The sequence below is a fragment of the Nymphaea colorata genome, chromosome 6 (assembly GCF_008831285.2).
Source record: "Nymphaea colorata isolate Beijing-Zhang1983 chromosome 6, ASM883128v2, whole genome shotgun sequence".
In the NCBI taxonomy this organism is placed as follows: domain Eukaryota; kingdom Viridiplantae; phylum Streptophyta; class Magnoliopsida; order Nymphaeales; family Nymphaeaceae; genus Nymphaea; species Nymphaea colorata.
This window is the reverse complement of record NC_045143.1, coordinates 7302416-7316792: the sequence shown is the minus strand read 5'-3', so window position 1 is coordinate 7316792 and position 14377 is coordinate 7302416. Positions and strand designations below refer to the sequence as shown.

Genomic DNA, 14377 nt, shown 5'->3' with positions numbered 1-14377 from the left:
ATGGAGATCGGGCAAAAGTGAATGACGTCCATAGGGTTAGAGCGCTTAGGCACCAAGACGCAGGTAGTTTGATTGAATTCCTTCAAGAAAACGGAATTGGAGGCGAACTCATCACAAAACACAAACACATCCGCGCTACAAACCTCCCAAAACATACAAAAAAATTCGATAGGGAAACCATCAATGTCGGGCGCCCTACCAGAGCCAAGGACCCAGACTGCGTTATTGATCTCTTAATGCAGGAAGGGCCGCTCAAGAGAAATCGCACAAGAGACAGAGAGGGGAGAGGTGAAAATCCGACAGCGTGGCACAGAAGCGAAGAGGTTTGGAGTAAAAATCCCGAAAATGAGTGCTTAGAGCCGGGAGGATGTCATCGCCAAGAAAAACTCTGCCCCCAATATTCATGGACTGGAGCAACGTCTGACGGCACCTTTGAGAGGCGGCCAAGTGGAAGAATCTAGAGTTCTGGTCTCCATGCGCAAGCCAACCCAGCCTACAGCGCTGTTGCCAGTGGATAGACTCCCTAATCCGCCACTCCAGGGCAAGACACTGCAGACAAAGGAGACGAGAAGACTGATCCGCAGAAATATTGTCAAAGGCCTGAAGGGACAGGATCTCCTCATCCCAATCAGCCACCTCCGAAAATTTGCCGCTCCAGAAAATGCGCTTCCAGGCGATGGCCTCCCTCCTGATGAAGTGCAACTTCCGCGAGAGCCTGGAAGCAGCCCACCAATTAGGGACGGTAGCCACAAATGATTCATCTCGAAGCCACCAAAGCTCAAAACGGAACATGGCGTGCTCAATACCAGCCCTACCACGAAGAAGGGGAAGGAGCAGCGGAGCGTGATCAGACAAGTGCCTCGAACCAAGAACCAAGGAGGACGAAGGAAAAGCAGAGAACAACTCAGGCGAGAGGAAGATACGGTCCAACCTTCGGAGGATCGGAGGGTTCCTATTATTGGACCAAGTAAACGTACCATTAGTCGATGGCACATCAAAAAGACCGAACTCATCAAAGAACGATCGAAATGCAGACATATACGGGCCAGAAGTGACAGGGGAGGATGAGTCAGCAGGGCTAAGCAAACAGTTGAAGTATCCTGCCAACAACCAAGGTGAAGCTGCAAGCTGGCGAACTGATGCAGCTCAACCCACAGCTGTCCATGCAAAGCCCCAACGCAAGGGCCATAGACCGCAGTAACCAAGACCGGACCATTTGGCTAGAGTCCGCTGAGAGAAGCAGAGATAGAGAACCTATCGACATGCACAACATCCCCTGTAAGGGGTGGAGACCAAGCTAGCAGGATGCCGCTAGCAGCTCCACAAGCTGAAAGGAACCCAAAGGACGGTTGACGCAATAAAGTACGAACACAAGCGTGAGAGATGACAGGCAACTTGGTCTCAACCACGAGTAGCACCGAAGGTCCGTGCTGTCGGATCCAATAAGAGAGATATCTACGCCGATAATGGGCATTGAGGCCCGCACATTCCAACATGCAACCCTCATGGAGAAACCACGTGAAGCGACGCACGCCTGGCCACCCTGGCGGCACCAGGAAGGAGGATGGAGGCTGCGGAAGCCCCAATCCTACGCAATTCCCACCGCAACCTGGCCAGGCTGGAGCGAGAGACCGGTGCCACAGCGGCAACAAAAGAGGAACACAACAAATCACGTTGTTCCGGCGAAAGAGAGACCTTAAGAGCGTCAAGCGCATCCGGGAGGGAGATGCCTAACTCAGCATCCAACAAGGGGGCAACAGATGGCAACCTATCGGGCTGGGAGTGACAAACCACTGGTCTAGTTGTGGGACCAGGCAACTGAACAGGGGAGGATGAGGGGGCAGAGGTGGACGCAAACTCAGACCGTAGGGTGGGAGAAAAAGAGCCAACGCAAGGGTTGTGGGGGAGGGCAGGGCTAACAAGTGGGAGGGGCAGGTAGGCGGGGTTTTGAGGAGAGCCGCGACTGAGTCTAGGGAGCAGAATATGCAGGGAAGTCAAGTCGAAGCTAAAGCTACTATCAAAAGAAACAGAAGAAACCCAAAGCAGATAGGCAAATGAGGAGGTCCTGGGTGTAAGGGGGGGGCATAAGGGGGCCAGTAACCAATGTAAAGAGCAACGTACAGGCAACAGAGGGAGAAAGGCTGACTGGGGGTGCCGAGACGCCAAAGGCCAAGACAACGCAGGTCGCAGTCGAACAAGAGCGAGCAACAACAACAACCTCACAAGGACGACCCCCTGTCGACGGGCGGGCAGCCGAAAGTGATGGTGCGAACGACCGGACGTCACCATGGTCAGACTGATCAGCAAACATCATCGGGTCGGGGCATCCCGAGGTGGACTTGCATGAAGCCCCAGCTCGCAAAGCAGGAAAAGGAAAAGGCAAGCAGGGTACCTCAGGGAGCGTGGCAGAGAGCAGGCTAGACTCCTACGCTGAGGAGAGGCTGGCGCCCTTGGTGAGGGAAGCAAGGGCGGAAGCTGTGAAGGCGGTAGCTCTACCACCGAAGAGCACTGGTGCAGCGGATCACCTAGGTTGTAGATCTATGGAACCTGTACCGAAAAAGGCGAACTCCGCGTACTAGGACAAGCAGGCCCAGGCCAAGGAAGTCTGATAGAACCAAAGAACATATAGCTCTCATCCGAAGAGGGTGACCGCTAAACAACTGACAGAGGAACCTGGACCCAGAAGGAAGAAGTGACCGCTGCAAAACCATGCCGCGGAGCAAAAAGGCGACGATCATTCTGACAAGCAGGAAAACGGCATCGAGAACACCTGACGGCCCGACGGCCGTTCAAGGAAGCACACCTCTGACACCACCACTGGCCCCATCTGATGCGGATAGAAGCGACAGACCGAAGAAGGTGACGAAGCCCGGAAGCAAGTCGAGAAGAGGGGACACACCAAGGTGAGGGGGCTGGCCTACCAACGGAGACCACCTTGGGGAGCCTCGGCCGCAAGGAACAATCACTCATCTGCAAAAGGAGAAAACAACAACGCGTGGGCGGGAGGAAAGCCTGGAGGAGTCCGCGAGCGTCTCTCAGCTGAAGTGAGCCGGCGAAAACACAATTGAAGATAGTAGACTGCCAACTGAAAGACAATGCCCTAGCCTGACGTGCCCCCTCAGGCGAGCAAAAAAAACTGATCGCCGCACGACAAAGCAAGCGATTAAGAGGGAGGGGGTTACCCGGCCTGATACCACAAAGACTAGTTCCCCCACCCCAAGCCCCCCGGGTGGTCGCAAAGGCGGGGGAGGAGGAAGGGCTGCCATGACACCACCCACGTGCAAGAGTAAAGCGGGCTACGCACCCAAAAAGGGCCTGTTTCTCACAGGCGATTCAACAAACAGGTACTACGCAGCTCGCTCTAGGAGTAGGGAGAGACGCCCCATGGCTCCAGCGCGCCCCAAGCGACAGAGAGGGAAAGGGGAGCTGCATTGCGCGGGGAGAGGAGCAGCGCTGGGTGGCAAGGGGGTGCGGGAGGACGCCGGTCTTGCTCGGGGAGAGGAGCTGCTCATGGTGCCAAGGGGGGTGCGGGAGGATGCCGGTCGGGTGCGCGGGAGGATGCCAGTCGGGTGCTGCTCAAAAAGCTGAACGGGCGAGAGGCGCCTGAAAGAGGCGGTGATTCTCAGAGAGGCCTGAAAAGCACCAAAGAAGTCGACACTGGTGTGCAATGTGGCTAGAGGGTTTGGGAGGAAGGTTAGATGAGCCGCCGGAGCTTCAGATGCACCCTAAACCATCTGCTACAAATGTATCGCCTGAGTAGGACGCAACGGCTTTTCAAAGATGACGAGTCGCCGAAGCAGGTGAGCGGTGGCAGCCGACGACGTCGCCCGAGGGTGCCACGACGACGACCGGCGGAAGCAGATGAAGACGGTAATTGGTAGCGGTTTGTTGAGTGACGGCTGGAGCTGCCAAATCGTGAATAGGCACCTCCAAATCGTGAACAGGCGCCTCTTTGGCTGGACGGCTCAGCCGTGGAATGATCGACCGTAGAAGCCAAGGAGAGAAGTGAGGTTACTACCTTGATTGAGAGAAAAACAGTTGAGAGAGAGAGAGAGAGAGAGACCCGATAAAATGAGAATATATAACAAAATTTGGAGACAATAGGTCCCCTAAATACAAAAACAATCCGCAAAAAAACATACCGCAAAAAACACAAGCAGGAAGAACAAGAGAGAGAGAGAGAGAGGAGGGAGGAAGGAGAAGGGAACACTAACGCCACTGAAAGCGAGAGAGAGAGAGAGCATCGGTCTCCACAAATGGGGAGACTAACGTGTGTATATATATATATATATATATATATAGAGAGAGAGAGAGAGAGAGAGAATATGAATCATAGTGCGTGCTAGACAGAACAAGAATCTTCTTTATTTGAATTCAGATGAGAAAAACAAAGAAAAAAAAAGGATGAGATATTTTATCATCTAGCATTGCTTCACACATTCTTTTCCATATTTTTCTCTCAATCAAATAGAATATTTGTTTCATGCATAGCACCAAATCAGATGGATTAATTTTTTAATTGTTGTCACACATTTACGCAACCTTCTAGCCTTAAAAAACAAAAACAAAGTGCTGTCATCTTAACAATCAATGCGCCCCCCACCCACCAAAAACAAGAAAATCGTTCACATGCAAGTTCTCTCTCGGAAGCCAAATGACGAAAATGAATTTTAACACAAGAAAGAGCAAACGAAAAGAAACCTTTTTGTAAGCACAAAATTAGGAAGGAGGAAAAATTACCTTTATGAAAGGAATAAAAATACCCTTGAACAAATAAGAAAAATTGTCCCCTATTCAGTCATGTGGTAGATATGTGGGGTGTCAAAAAATGAAGAGAATGGTCGATGCAACAAAGGTTATGAGAAAAACTCTCTACTTACTCTTCCCTTTTCTGTATCTTTTTCCTTTTTCTTCTTCCTTTTAACATTTCTTCGATCTACATTTTGACGAGTTATCCAGAATCTAAAATGCGAAATTCTACCTAATCAAGGAAAAGGCCTTTACCTAACAAAAGACTTTCTTATAAGCCCAGGCGAATGGAAATTAAAAGACAATGAAGTCAAATTTTCTTTGCTATCTTTGGTAGTTCTTTGTCCTTGAAACAGTTCCCTTGGCCAACAAGAAGGTGGAGATCTAGCAACTTACATGACCATTGATGTTGCTGTAACAAAACTAAAAATTTCTACTTGCCTCCAAACCTCTACATTTGATCCTTTTAACACAAGTGGCTTTTCCCTTCGCTGCCTTTTTCCTTAGCACATCAGCAGGTGCAAAGATAATTAGTAATTAGTAACAACAGGTGCAAAGCTAATTAGCAATTAAAATTAGAAATATTGTATCTTGCTCTTCTGTAACCACAGAATCCTCGGCTGTGAAAATCAGTTCGCTGCTCAAATCAGTTAAACTGCCATCTTGGTGTAACCACAGAATCTCAAACAAAGACGAAGAAAATAAATAAATAAAAGAAGAATATGTGAGCACACTTACTTGAATCAGAGTCTGGGCTGTCTGAACCTAGGAAGCACTACCTTTAGTCTCAACAGTTATCTCATCTGACGTCCCCCTGCTTTCCTGGACAGTAAGTATAGCACCACTGATACTACGTATCTATGCAATGTTTGCTTTTGCCACACCCATGATATCCTTTGCACAATAAAGAGGAATTTTCATCGTCTGTGTCACCTGATAAGGCAGACATACTCAGTGAAGCTAGAAACAAATGAAGTCCATGTTCCATGCTAATATCAAAATAAACAGTGTCACTATAAACATTGAACTTTGAAGCCATGTCTTTGTAACTTAAACAGAAACTTTTGAAATTTCAGTTTCACTAGCATGTCATTTGAAATTTTGGCGAAAATGACAGCTGTGATCTCCAGTTAATAAAATAGATATGGCTCTCAATCAAAACAGCTTGGAGGTTTAAATTCTTAAAGTATACTCCAGGGTTTTCCAAGGTGAACACTAGCAAGTAACATTGAAATAAACAGAAACTTTCCACGTGAAAACGGCAGCCACATGAACTTCAAAAGGTTTCATAAGTCTATTCTCAATTGGCTTGGTGACTTTTGTCATGTATGAGTATTTAAACACCCCAAAAGGACCACCAAACATGGAATTAACATTAAAGCCTGCACCACAAAAGGTTGAGTATTTGTTGTTTCAGAGACCTATATCACAGCCAATGTTAGCTTGACCAGTAACATAAATTGCTACCACAGGATCACCTTAAAGCCAGTTTCCCATGTAAGGGTATCACTGCAAACCATAGAGTTTTAACTTTTCTATAATCTAAGCCCAAGACAAATTCCTGCTCTCTACCACTTTCATCTGCAATCCTCCCCATTCTCCACATACATGTTTGATGTGAACAGAGTACAAGACCATTCAGATTTGGAAAAACAAAAAAACAAAAATATGGCGCACTTCCCTGCATTTTTGGATTTCACAGAATAATAAGAGCATCCAACTCGGATAGACTTGTGCCACACACACACACACACACACACATATATATAGACACACACAAAAGAGAGAGAGAAGAGGGGAGACAGAATCTAACTGAAAGCTGTCCAGACATTTAGATAGCTTTTATATGGTATATTTAATTTTAATATCCCCATATAGATAATACTTACTGGTTTTTCAAGACAATAACAAGCTACAGCTTTTAAAACATTAACTCCATACTACAGAAAGTGCCATATGCAATCTCACCGTTATGCCGTCTCACCCTGAAGCGACAGCAATAGCTTATAACAAGATGCATCCATTGAGTGGCCGTGTAACAAGCAGCTTTCCAAACAAAGACCAAAGAAATGAATGGCATTCATTCAAACAGAGCTTCTACATTTTCCCTCAATTTACTTTTATCCCAATGAGAAAGAGAGCAAGAAAAAGACAGACAGAGAGAGAGAGAGAGACTCAAAATCGTGAAGTTTGGCAGGCAACTCACCAGCTCTATAAACGCCTTCTGCCGCTGATCAAACTGGTTGGCCATTTCTCTTCCCGTCCCCTCCAACCTCTAAAGGAAGGCGTTCTTTCTTAAGAAATGACTGGTTCGCTGCCTCTCACCAATGACTGCTTCGTTGCCCTTTCCAAGCGATACCTGGGGTGATGCCTTAAATATCACTCTCACCGTAATAAGGAATCATTAATTGGTCTTCTGCATTTGAAGCACGATTGCTGGACTTCCTAGGAATGGAGTTCCAAGATTTCCCTTCTCTGGGGCTGGAAGGGGAGAGTTACTGTAGCCCCAGTTTAGATGCGCGAAAAGAATGGTTTCTACAAGTAAGTCCAAGCAAAATCTTTTGTTGTGTACAAGGCCGTCTAAAATCAGGCGAATTAAGGCTATTCACCGCAAAACTGCACATACTAAAATCTAGTGTCGGTATTGCTTTGACCTTAACCTCTTCGTGGCGTAGGACACTAGCATCTAACTTCCATTGTCGTTCCTTTCCAAGAGCCCCAGCTTCCACAAGGATACCGGATACAAGGAAGAAGCCATAAGAATAATTCATTTACAAGTAATAAATAAAAAGCAAGATCATGTCAAGACAAGCAAAGCTAACCTTAGTACAAAGTAAGCATTCAAGAGCATGGACAGTTTAACAGACGATATCTATGGACAATTTGAATTAGAATTATAGGAATTGAGATTTCTAAGACTAAGGATTGGATCTTGTTTGGGAGAGTGTTTTCCATCAATTTCTTATCCTTCTCAATAAAGAGTTGAAAAAAGGAAACTTGATTTAAGTACTTCATCAACTTATATGCTAAATATACGGGTGCTTTTCCTAGACTATGTCAGTTATGTGAATATTTTTCTTTTGTTTGTGTGTCAAAAGAAGCAACTCAACAAGCATTATACAAGGTGACAACTGACCAGAGGAAAGGTCAGAAAGCTGTTATAAATGGATTTATGCTTGAAGGGAGCAGCAGTAGAGGTGGGATGAAAAGGAGGTCGAATCAAGGGGCACATGATATTGATGTCGAACAAGAGATTACATTTCTAAAAAGAGTGACTTGTCAGGGAAAAAGGAAAAAAAAAAGGTCAATTTTGTGCAGAGAGACAGAGAGTGTGTGTGTGTGTGTGAGAGAGAGAGAGAGAGAGAGGAGGGATAGAGACCAGATTGCAAGCTACAGGGACTATTCCATCTTCATATGCTAGCCTTCTTTTTTTGTGAAAAGAAAACATACAAGTATTCACTGAAACAAATCAAAGTTGTATATGGCATTTCTTATTATTATTTGTCATATTTCTACGTCAGACAATTACCTAATAGAGTTTTAGTATTTTAGTGATTGTTTAAGAGGCCTACAAGTCAACAAAAAAGGAATTATTGAGTATTAGTTGATAAAGTCATCCTTAGTCTTATCATCTGAACAGTCTTGGGGAGGCAAAAGATTGGAATACATTCCATACTTTCCTTTCTCTTCACCTTCATCTCATCATATTTAAAACTTCCAAAGCAGAGAAACCCCTCAAATCGTAGAAGGAATATTAAGTCAGCCAAAGTAGGCGACCCTTACCATCATGTCCTAAATACCAATATAATGTACACCAAGCCTTAACACAACAGAGGACCCAACAAATCTTAAAAGGAACAGCAAGTCAGCCAAAGTGGGAAAACCACTATTGAAAGACCATTGAATATGAAAAAAGTATCTAATATGAAAACAAGATTGCAAAGAAAAGAACCTGGCCCAATCATTTTTTAATTTGAAAGGTATCTAATATTAAATATGAAAGCAAAAGTGAAAAGGACACATGCCCAATCTCTTTCTCTAATTCTTAAGATGGCTGTGTACAATTATTAGAGGCAGATCAAGAAATTTTAGGTCGAAGAATAAGCTTATACTTTTAGGGGCGCCAACATATATAAATCAACAATCAATTGAAGATACCAACTTGAAAATGAAGGAAATTTGTCGGGCTGGTGTAGCCAACTACCAGCATCATCCTACATTGTGGCTCCATAAGTGAAAACTGTTAACATCCCATGATTTTGGATCCTGATTACATTGTGCAGAAATATTTTTTCTGTCATATCCTTAAATGTTGGTTTTCATTGTTAGTTATGGAAGGATTTGGTATTTTTTATCCTCCCCGATTTTAGCATAACAGATGCTTGTTGGTTCATTATTGTGTCCCTTCAAATGAAATTGTGTGTCGACTAGGTTGAGCTTGTTTTTACAAATAGTGGAACTGAGGAATAAGTAGAATTTTTGTGAGGATAACTGCAACTTGTTCTTTAGAGGAAACGAACTCCATTCTAACTTCTTTTGTTGGCTTCCTTTACTCATACAAAAATGGAATTTAATTTTTGATATGCTTGGTGTGAACGTAAAACTTAAGATTAGTGGCAAGATATGTTGCGCCATATTATCACATCTCAACCTAAGAGGTCCATGATGTGGATTGCAAAGCTTAATGAAAGGGGACTTAAGACATACTACTTTGAATGTGGCGCCAGCCACAGCTTTTTATTTGCCTCATTTGAAGACCATGCCACCATTTGACCTCCATGAGATCACATTTGCCACAATGAAATCACTTTCCCAATCATGGATCGTGGATCGTTTGGGCGTCCAGTTCAATCAGGATGAGAGGACACTTCTAATGTCTAATTTTGTAGCCTTCCGTAATTTGAATCCAAATGCAATACTACCCCGAATATATTGAAGAATGCATATGGCATGTGTCTTATATTGAAAGAGACCCTTTAAATCTACACTTGTTATAAAGCTGAAATTAATATTGGAAGGTAAGTTGATAATGATATATAAAATCGATTTACTGAATTACCTGTATTAGGACATCAAGTTTTAACGTGGGGCCTCTTGTTGCACTACTTGCACTCTTTTAACTTAAAATGAGTTATTTAAACTATAACACCCCAAAAGAGCCAGGCTCAACACTCGAACCTCAAGTTCCATATGCATGTAGGCGTATGCTTTGAGGAGGAAGGATTGTAACAGCCCCAAAGTTGAGTACCAAATCTAAGGTTGAGAGAAATCTTAAAAGAAACTTATAAAGGGAGTTGTTAGATGGTTGGTTGTCATGGTTTTTACCCTTTTTTCAGGTGAAAACTGAAATTACCAGGAGTTGGATTGGAATCTGTCAGACCAAGGGCATGAACCTGGTCCATGGGAATACTTGAAATGAAGAAGGGGCCTTCACCTTTGATATATAATTTCAAACAATGGTCTTTTTGAAGATAACTTTCAGCTTTTGTGGCTAGTAGTGCCGGGCAAACTTTACTTTATCAAACACTAAGGGGGCATTTGATTATTTTAGATTTAAGATGTATGGATCTGATACGATATTTGATGATGTGGCAAAAGATCTATTGTAAAATCCATGGTTCATCCAACTAAGGACCTTAGACCAGCCTTAAAATCCATCTTTGAAATCATTAGTTACCCTTTCTTACGAAGAAAAGGTCTGATTTAAGATCTGAAAAGGGAGGTTAGATCTATAAATCGCAAATCATGAAGATTTTAGATCAGAGACAATCAAGATCCCCTAAAAGGTTGTGAAAGGAACAGATCTCAAAATTTGGTGGCAAAAGTTTTTCCTTAAAAAAGTGCATCGAATTGATGATTATGTCATTTGCTAGGTGCCAAAACAATGGCGTGCATTAAATTGGGAAGAAGCAATTGGATGCCATCACTAGTTATGGAGACGAGTTGATGCATGGAATTCATTCCCTACAATTAATGGAGTTAGGTTTCATTGATGGACGCTGAAGGGGGCGAAGCCAGGAGGCCCGCAGGGGCCATGGCCCCCTGACTTTTTGAAAAATCAAAATCGTACTAAACTTTAAGAAAAGAAATTAATTTGGCACGAGTAAAGATTTTGAATTATATAAGGCACCGAATGGTACCCAACGCATGCATTAAATTACCTTTCCTTGCAATAGGGCCGACCGATACAAGTTGATATACAGAGCAGATTGCCGTGCCAGTGAACGAAACCAATAGGGCAACTATGTTTGGACTATTATATCTCATCTTGAGCTGCTTGCCATTACATGGCATCTTGTTGTATGAAGAAAAAGGAAAATGAGCAAGGTGCGTGGACAGATGCAGATAATTCTATAATGGAGTTCCTTAATTTGATTGCCATAAGCATCTTCACCACTTTAGTGACACACCAAATTATGGTGATAGTTTCTTTAATATTGATTTTCTTGTGCATTGTTTGTTTTTTTATATGAATTCATGTGGTAAGATATAAAATATTAGGATCCACCTTAATAAATAGGAAAAATAAGTTGCGCTCTTTTGATATCTGGAGCAATGTAATAAGGATCAATGGTGCAAACATTTTTGGCTTTTAGAACATAGGAATAAAATGGAAAGAAAATATGTATCCATAACCATAAGGATCACCGAACTAGTGATAGGAATCAGACTAGAGCGACCAATTTGAAGACAGGTTGAAAGGCAAAGGATAGAAGACCAGAGAAGGCAAGTTAACATGAGATGGGTGTTTGAGAGTAGTGGCAGAGCCAGAACTAGCTTTGTGGGTTGGCCAATTATATTTTACAGAATTTTAACAAGGGCCAAAATCAAGTTTTTACCGGTCTCTTGACGATTTATATTGTGCAATTCAGAAATTTCATATGACTTTTGGATTCTCTACTTTGTATTAAACATCGCCTCATGGTTTAATTTAAATAAAATTATTATTTAAATGTTTGTAGTTTAGATTTAGTTAGTAATGACATCTAATGAATTAGAAATTGAAGATTTGAAAAGTTAATTCTCGCACCTTGTTTTGTTTAGCATCTATTTGGGCTTTTATCAAATTGAAGATTTAGTTTTATCTATTAGTCTCTTTTTGCATCGTGGTGGAGTAAAGATTGAAATTTTTGTCCATGGGATATTATATATATAGATTGAGCTGCGGGCATTAGAGTGGTGCATGCAAGGAATATGCACTTGAAGTTAAGGTATTTTGGAGTTTTTTTAGAAGGAAATATCTTTTTTGTAAAACTTTGAGTCTTTTTTCACTACTTTCTTTTTGTCCTTATAGGAGGTTCCCTTTTTTACTAGGCACGGTTGTTCGGATCATTATACATTCATAGGAAAACATGGTCAAACCCCATGTTCAAAACTGTAACTTCCTGGAAGGTTACAGTAAAAACCTGATTTTTTTTGTTTTCCTGAACTCTGTGCAACTACTAACATCCGACTAAAGGCTACCATTAGTTAGGCAGAGAGTTTTACCGACTTAGCAGGTTCAGTTTACCAATTACTTGCTGAAGTGACTGAGCTTAATGGAGATAAGTGAGGAACGACAAGTGAATATTCCCAGCCAAGAGGTCCATGGAATGTCCTCCTCCTTGACCAGCAGAGGAGATTCATGGTATCATCAGAAACAACTTCATTGGCAGCAGAAACACAGTTTGGTCCCTCTGCTGACTGGTAGCAACACCAGAATAAGGCCCCTTGCTTCCCGTACCTACACATGCCTCAACTTGGAAAAGTTAGCTGCTATCTCCGCGTCTCCTTGGGTCATCTTCGTGTGTCAAGCAGAAAGAAGAAAAGGGTACCAGCTTTTAGCGGAACTTGAAATATTTTCAACAGTGATTCGGAAAGAAGTCTTTCTTTTCAAGCAATTATTGCTCTAGAGTTAAGTTTCTCCGCCAATGATCAGATAATGGGCTCCCGTAGTTGCAAGAGTTTTGAAATGAGAGGAATGAATTGTTTCGTAGGGAGTTCTTTCCACAATAGTCTTTGAAAACAATCCTTTCATTCCCAACATTGGAACTCATTCCTTTGTTATGTATAATCCATTTGACAATTGGTACATAAAAATTTTGAAATTTCACCTGATTCTCTTTACGAGATCTACTTTTGGTGCTTCGAGACGAACTAGGGTCTGTTCCATCAGTTATGCCAACCCTTTCGGGAATGACAGGGGCGAAGGGAGGGGGGCACCTAGGCCATGGCCCCACCCCAACTAATTGAAAAAAAAATACATTAAAAAAATTTAGTTGTGCAATGTATTCTTAGATTTGGGTTCAGTTTGACCCTATTCGAATCCGGGGTTAGACTGTTTAACTCGCTCCTAAAAAAAATTCTGGTTCCGCCCCTAGAAAATGATGTTCAATCAACCTAAAACCTGATGATGTGCAGACCATATCTCTACGGATTCATAACTCACAATAAATCGTTTTGGGGTTCCTTTCATTTATATGGCCAAAGAAGTTTTCTCCCTTTCCAACTTTTTGCTTTAGGGTAGTTGTGTTTGGATGACACTTTTTTAAAAGCAAAAAATTTTGTGAAAACCAAGTTTTGTGACAACTTGGGTTTTTTTTTTTTCTCACTTTTAAAACCTTGGTTTATGCATTTGGATAACAAGATGAAAAGAACATTCTTCCGAGTACCAAATCCGATTTGAAATATATAATCCAACCAAGCAAGTAAGTCAGATCCGATTAAATCCGACTCAAAAATGCTCCTGTACTCTCCGATACCCATGCCACATTTCTTGACATCCTTTCTCTTCCTTTTTTTCTCTCAAATTGTAGGTTTTAAAAATTTTCTATTATCAATATCTGTACAAATACGAGACTTTATTAGTTATTAAGCGCGTTTGAATACCACAAATAGAAATTAGGCAGCCCGATCCATCCTCAGTCTTATCGGGCAATAAATCCTGATTCGCAGTTGGTTCCATTGTTAGGTGCAGCTCTTTACACATATCAAACATATTTTCCAAAATTTGTAAAGCTTCCTAAAAGTTCTTTTTTCATCGACTTACCTATATTTTTAAAACTTTTAAAACGATCAAATTAAAATTCTTAAAAATAATGACAGATTTTTTTTTTTCAAAATCTCGATTGAGCCTGATAAATACAGGTGGGCGCGATAATGTTATTTTATTTTGATTAATTATATTTATATATTATTTTATATTTTAAAAAAAATAATTTAATCGGCCGAGTTCAAGCCCAAGTTTGTTTTGAGTGTCAAGCGGCCAGATGCCCACACTGCTGTGTGATGTTAATGCATGAAGGGAATTACTGTTTTTTTTTTATTCTTTATTCATCTCAACTTGTTATTTCTGTTTTTTTTTTTAATTCTTTATTCATCTCAACTTGTTGCCAACTTGTAACCAAATTGGTCAATTTGTTCACTTCATACCATTGCGACAGAGAAAGTCACTTCACTGTCACACTTGTCATAATGTAAATAAAGACACATCTTTAACATCGAGCCGACCAGCAGACGAATATACAAATTATGTTTAAGTATTTTTCACAATAACTGAGTAGAATCAATAGTGTCAAAATTAATAATCAATTTGAGCAGTGTAATTTTAAATAATACGAATAACATTTTATAAAGATGAAACCTCACT

The 14377-nt window shown here is 41.9% G+C and overlaps 1 protein-coding gene and 1 long non-coding RNA gene across 2 annotated transcripts; both read right to left on the bottom strand.

The window, feature by feature from the left end:
• Nucleotides 1-252: 252 nt before the first annotated feature.
• Nucleotides 253-1038, bottom strand: LOC116255975 (uncharacterized). The gene has a single exon (XM_031632073.1). It carries the CDS (start codon nucleotides 1036-1038, stop codon nucleotides 253-255), a length of 786 nt encoding a protein of 261 aa, XP_031487933.1.
• A 4001-nt stretch (nucleotides 1039-5039) lies between these two features.
• On the bottom strand, nucleotides 5040-7366 carry LOC116255442 (uncharacterized). Its single transcript, XR_004172861.2, has 3 exons — nucleotides 6956-7366; nucleotides 5488-5682; nucleotides 5040-5251 (listed from the first exon to the last, which is right to left on the bottom strand). It is a non-coding gene; the product is annotated as an uncharacterized LOC116255442 (long non-coding RNA).
• Nucleotides 7367-14377: the final 7011 nt, after the last annotated feature.

Excerpts from the sequence above, each read along its gene's own strand:
- LOC116255975 (XM_031632073.1), bottom strand. The coding sequence starts at position 1,038 with ATGTCTGCATTTCGATCGTTCTTTGATGAGTTCGGTCTTTTTGATGTG.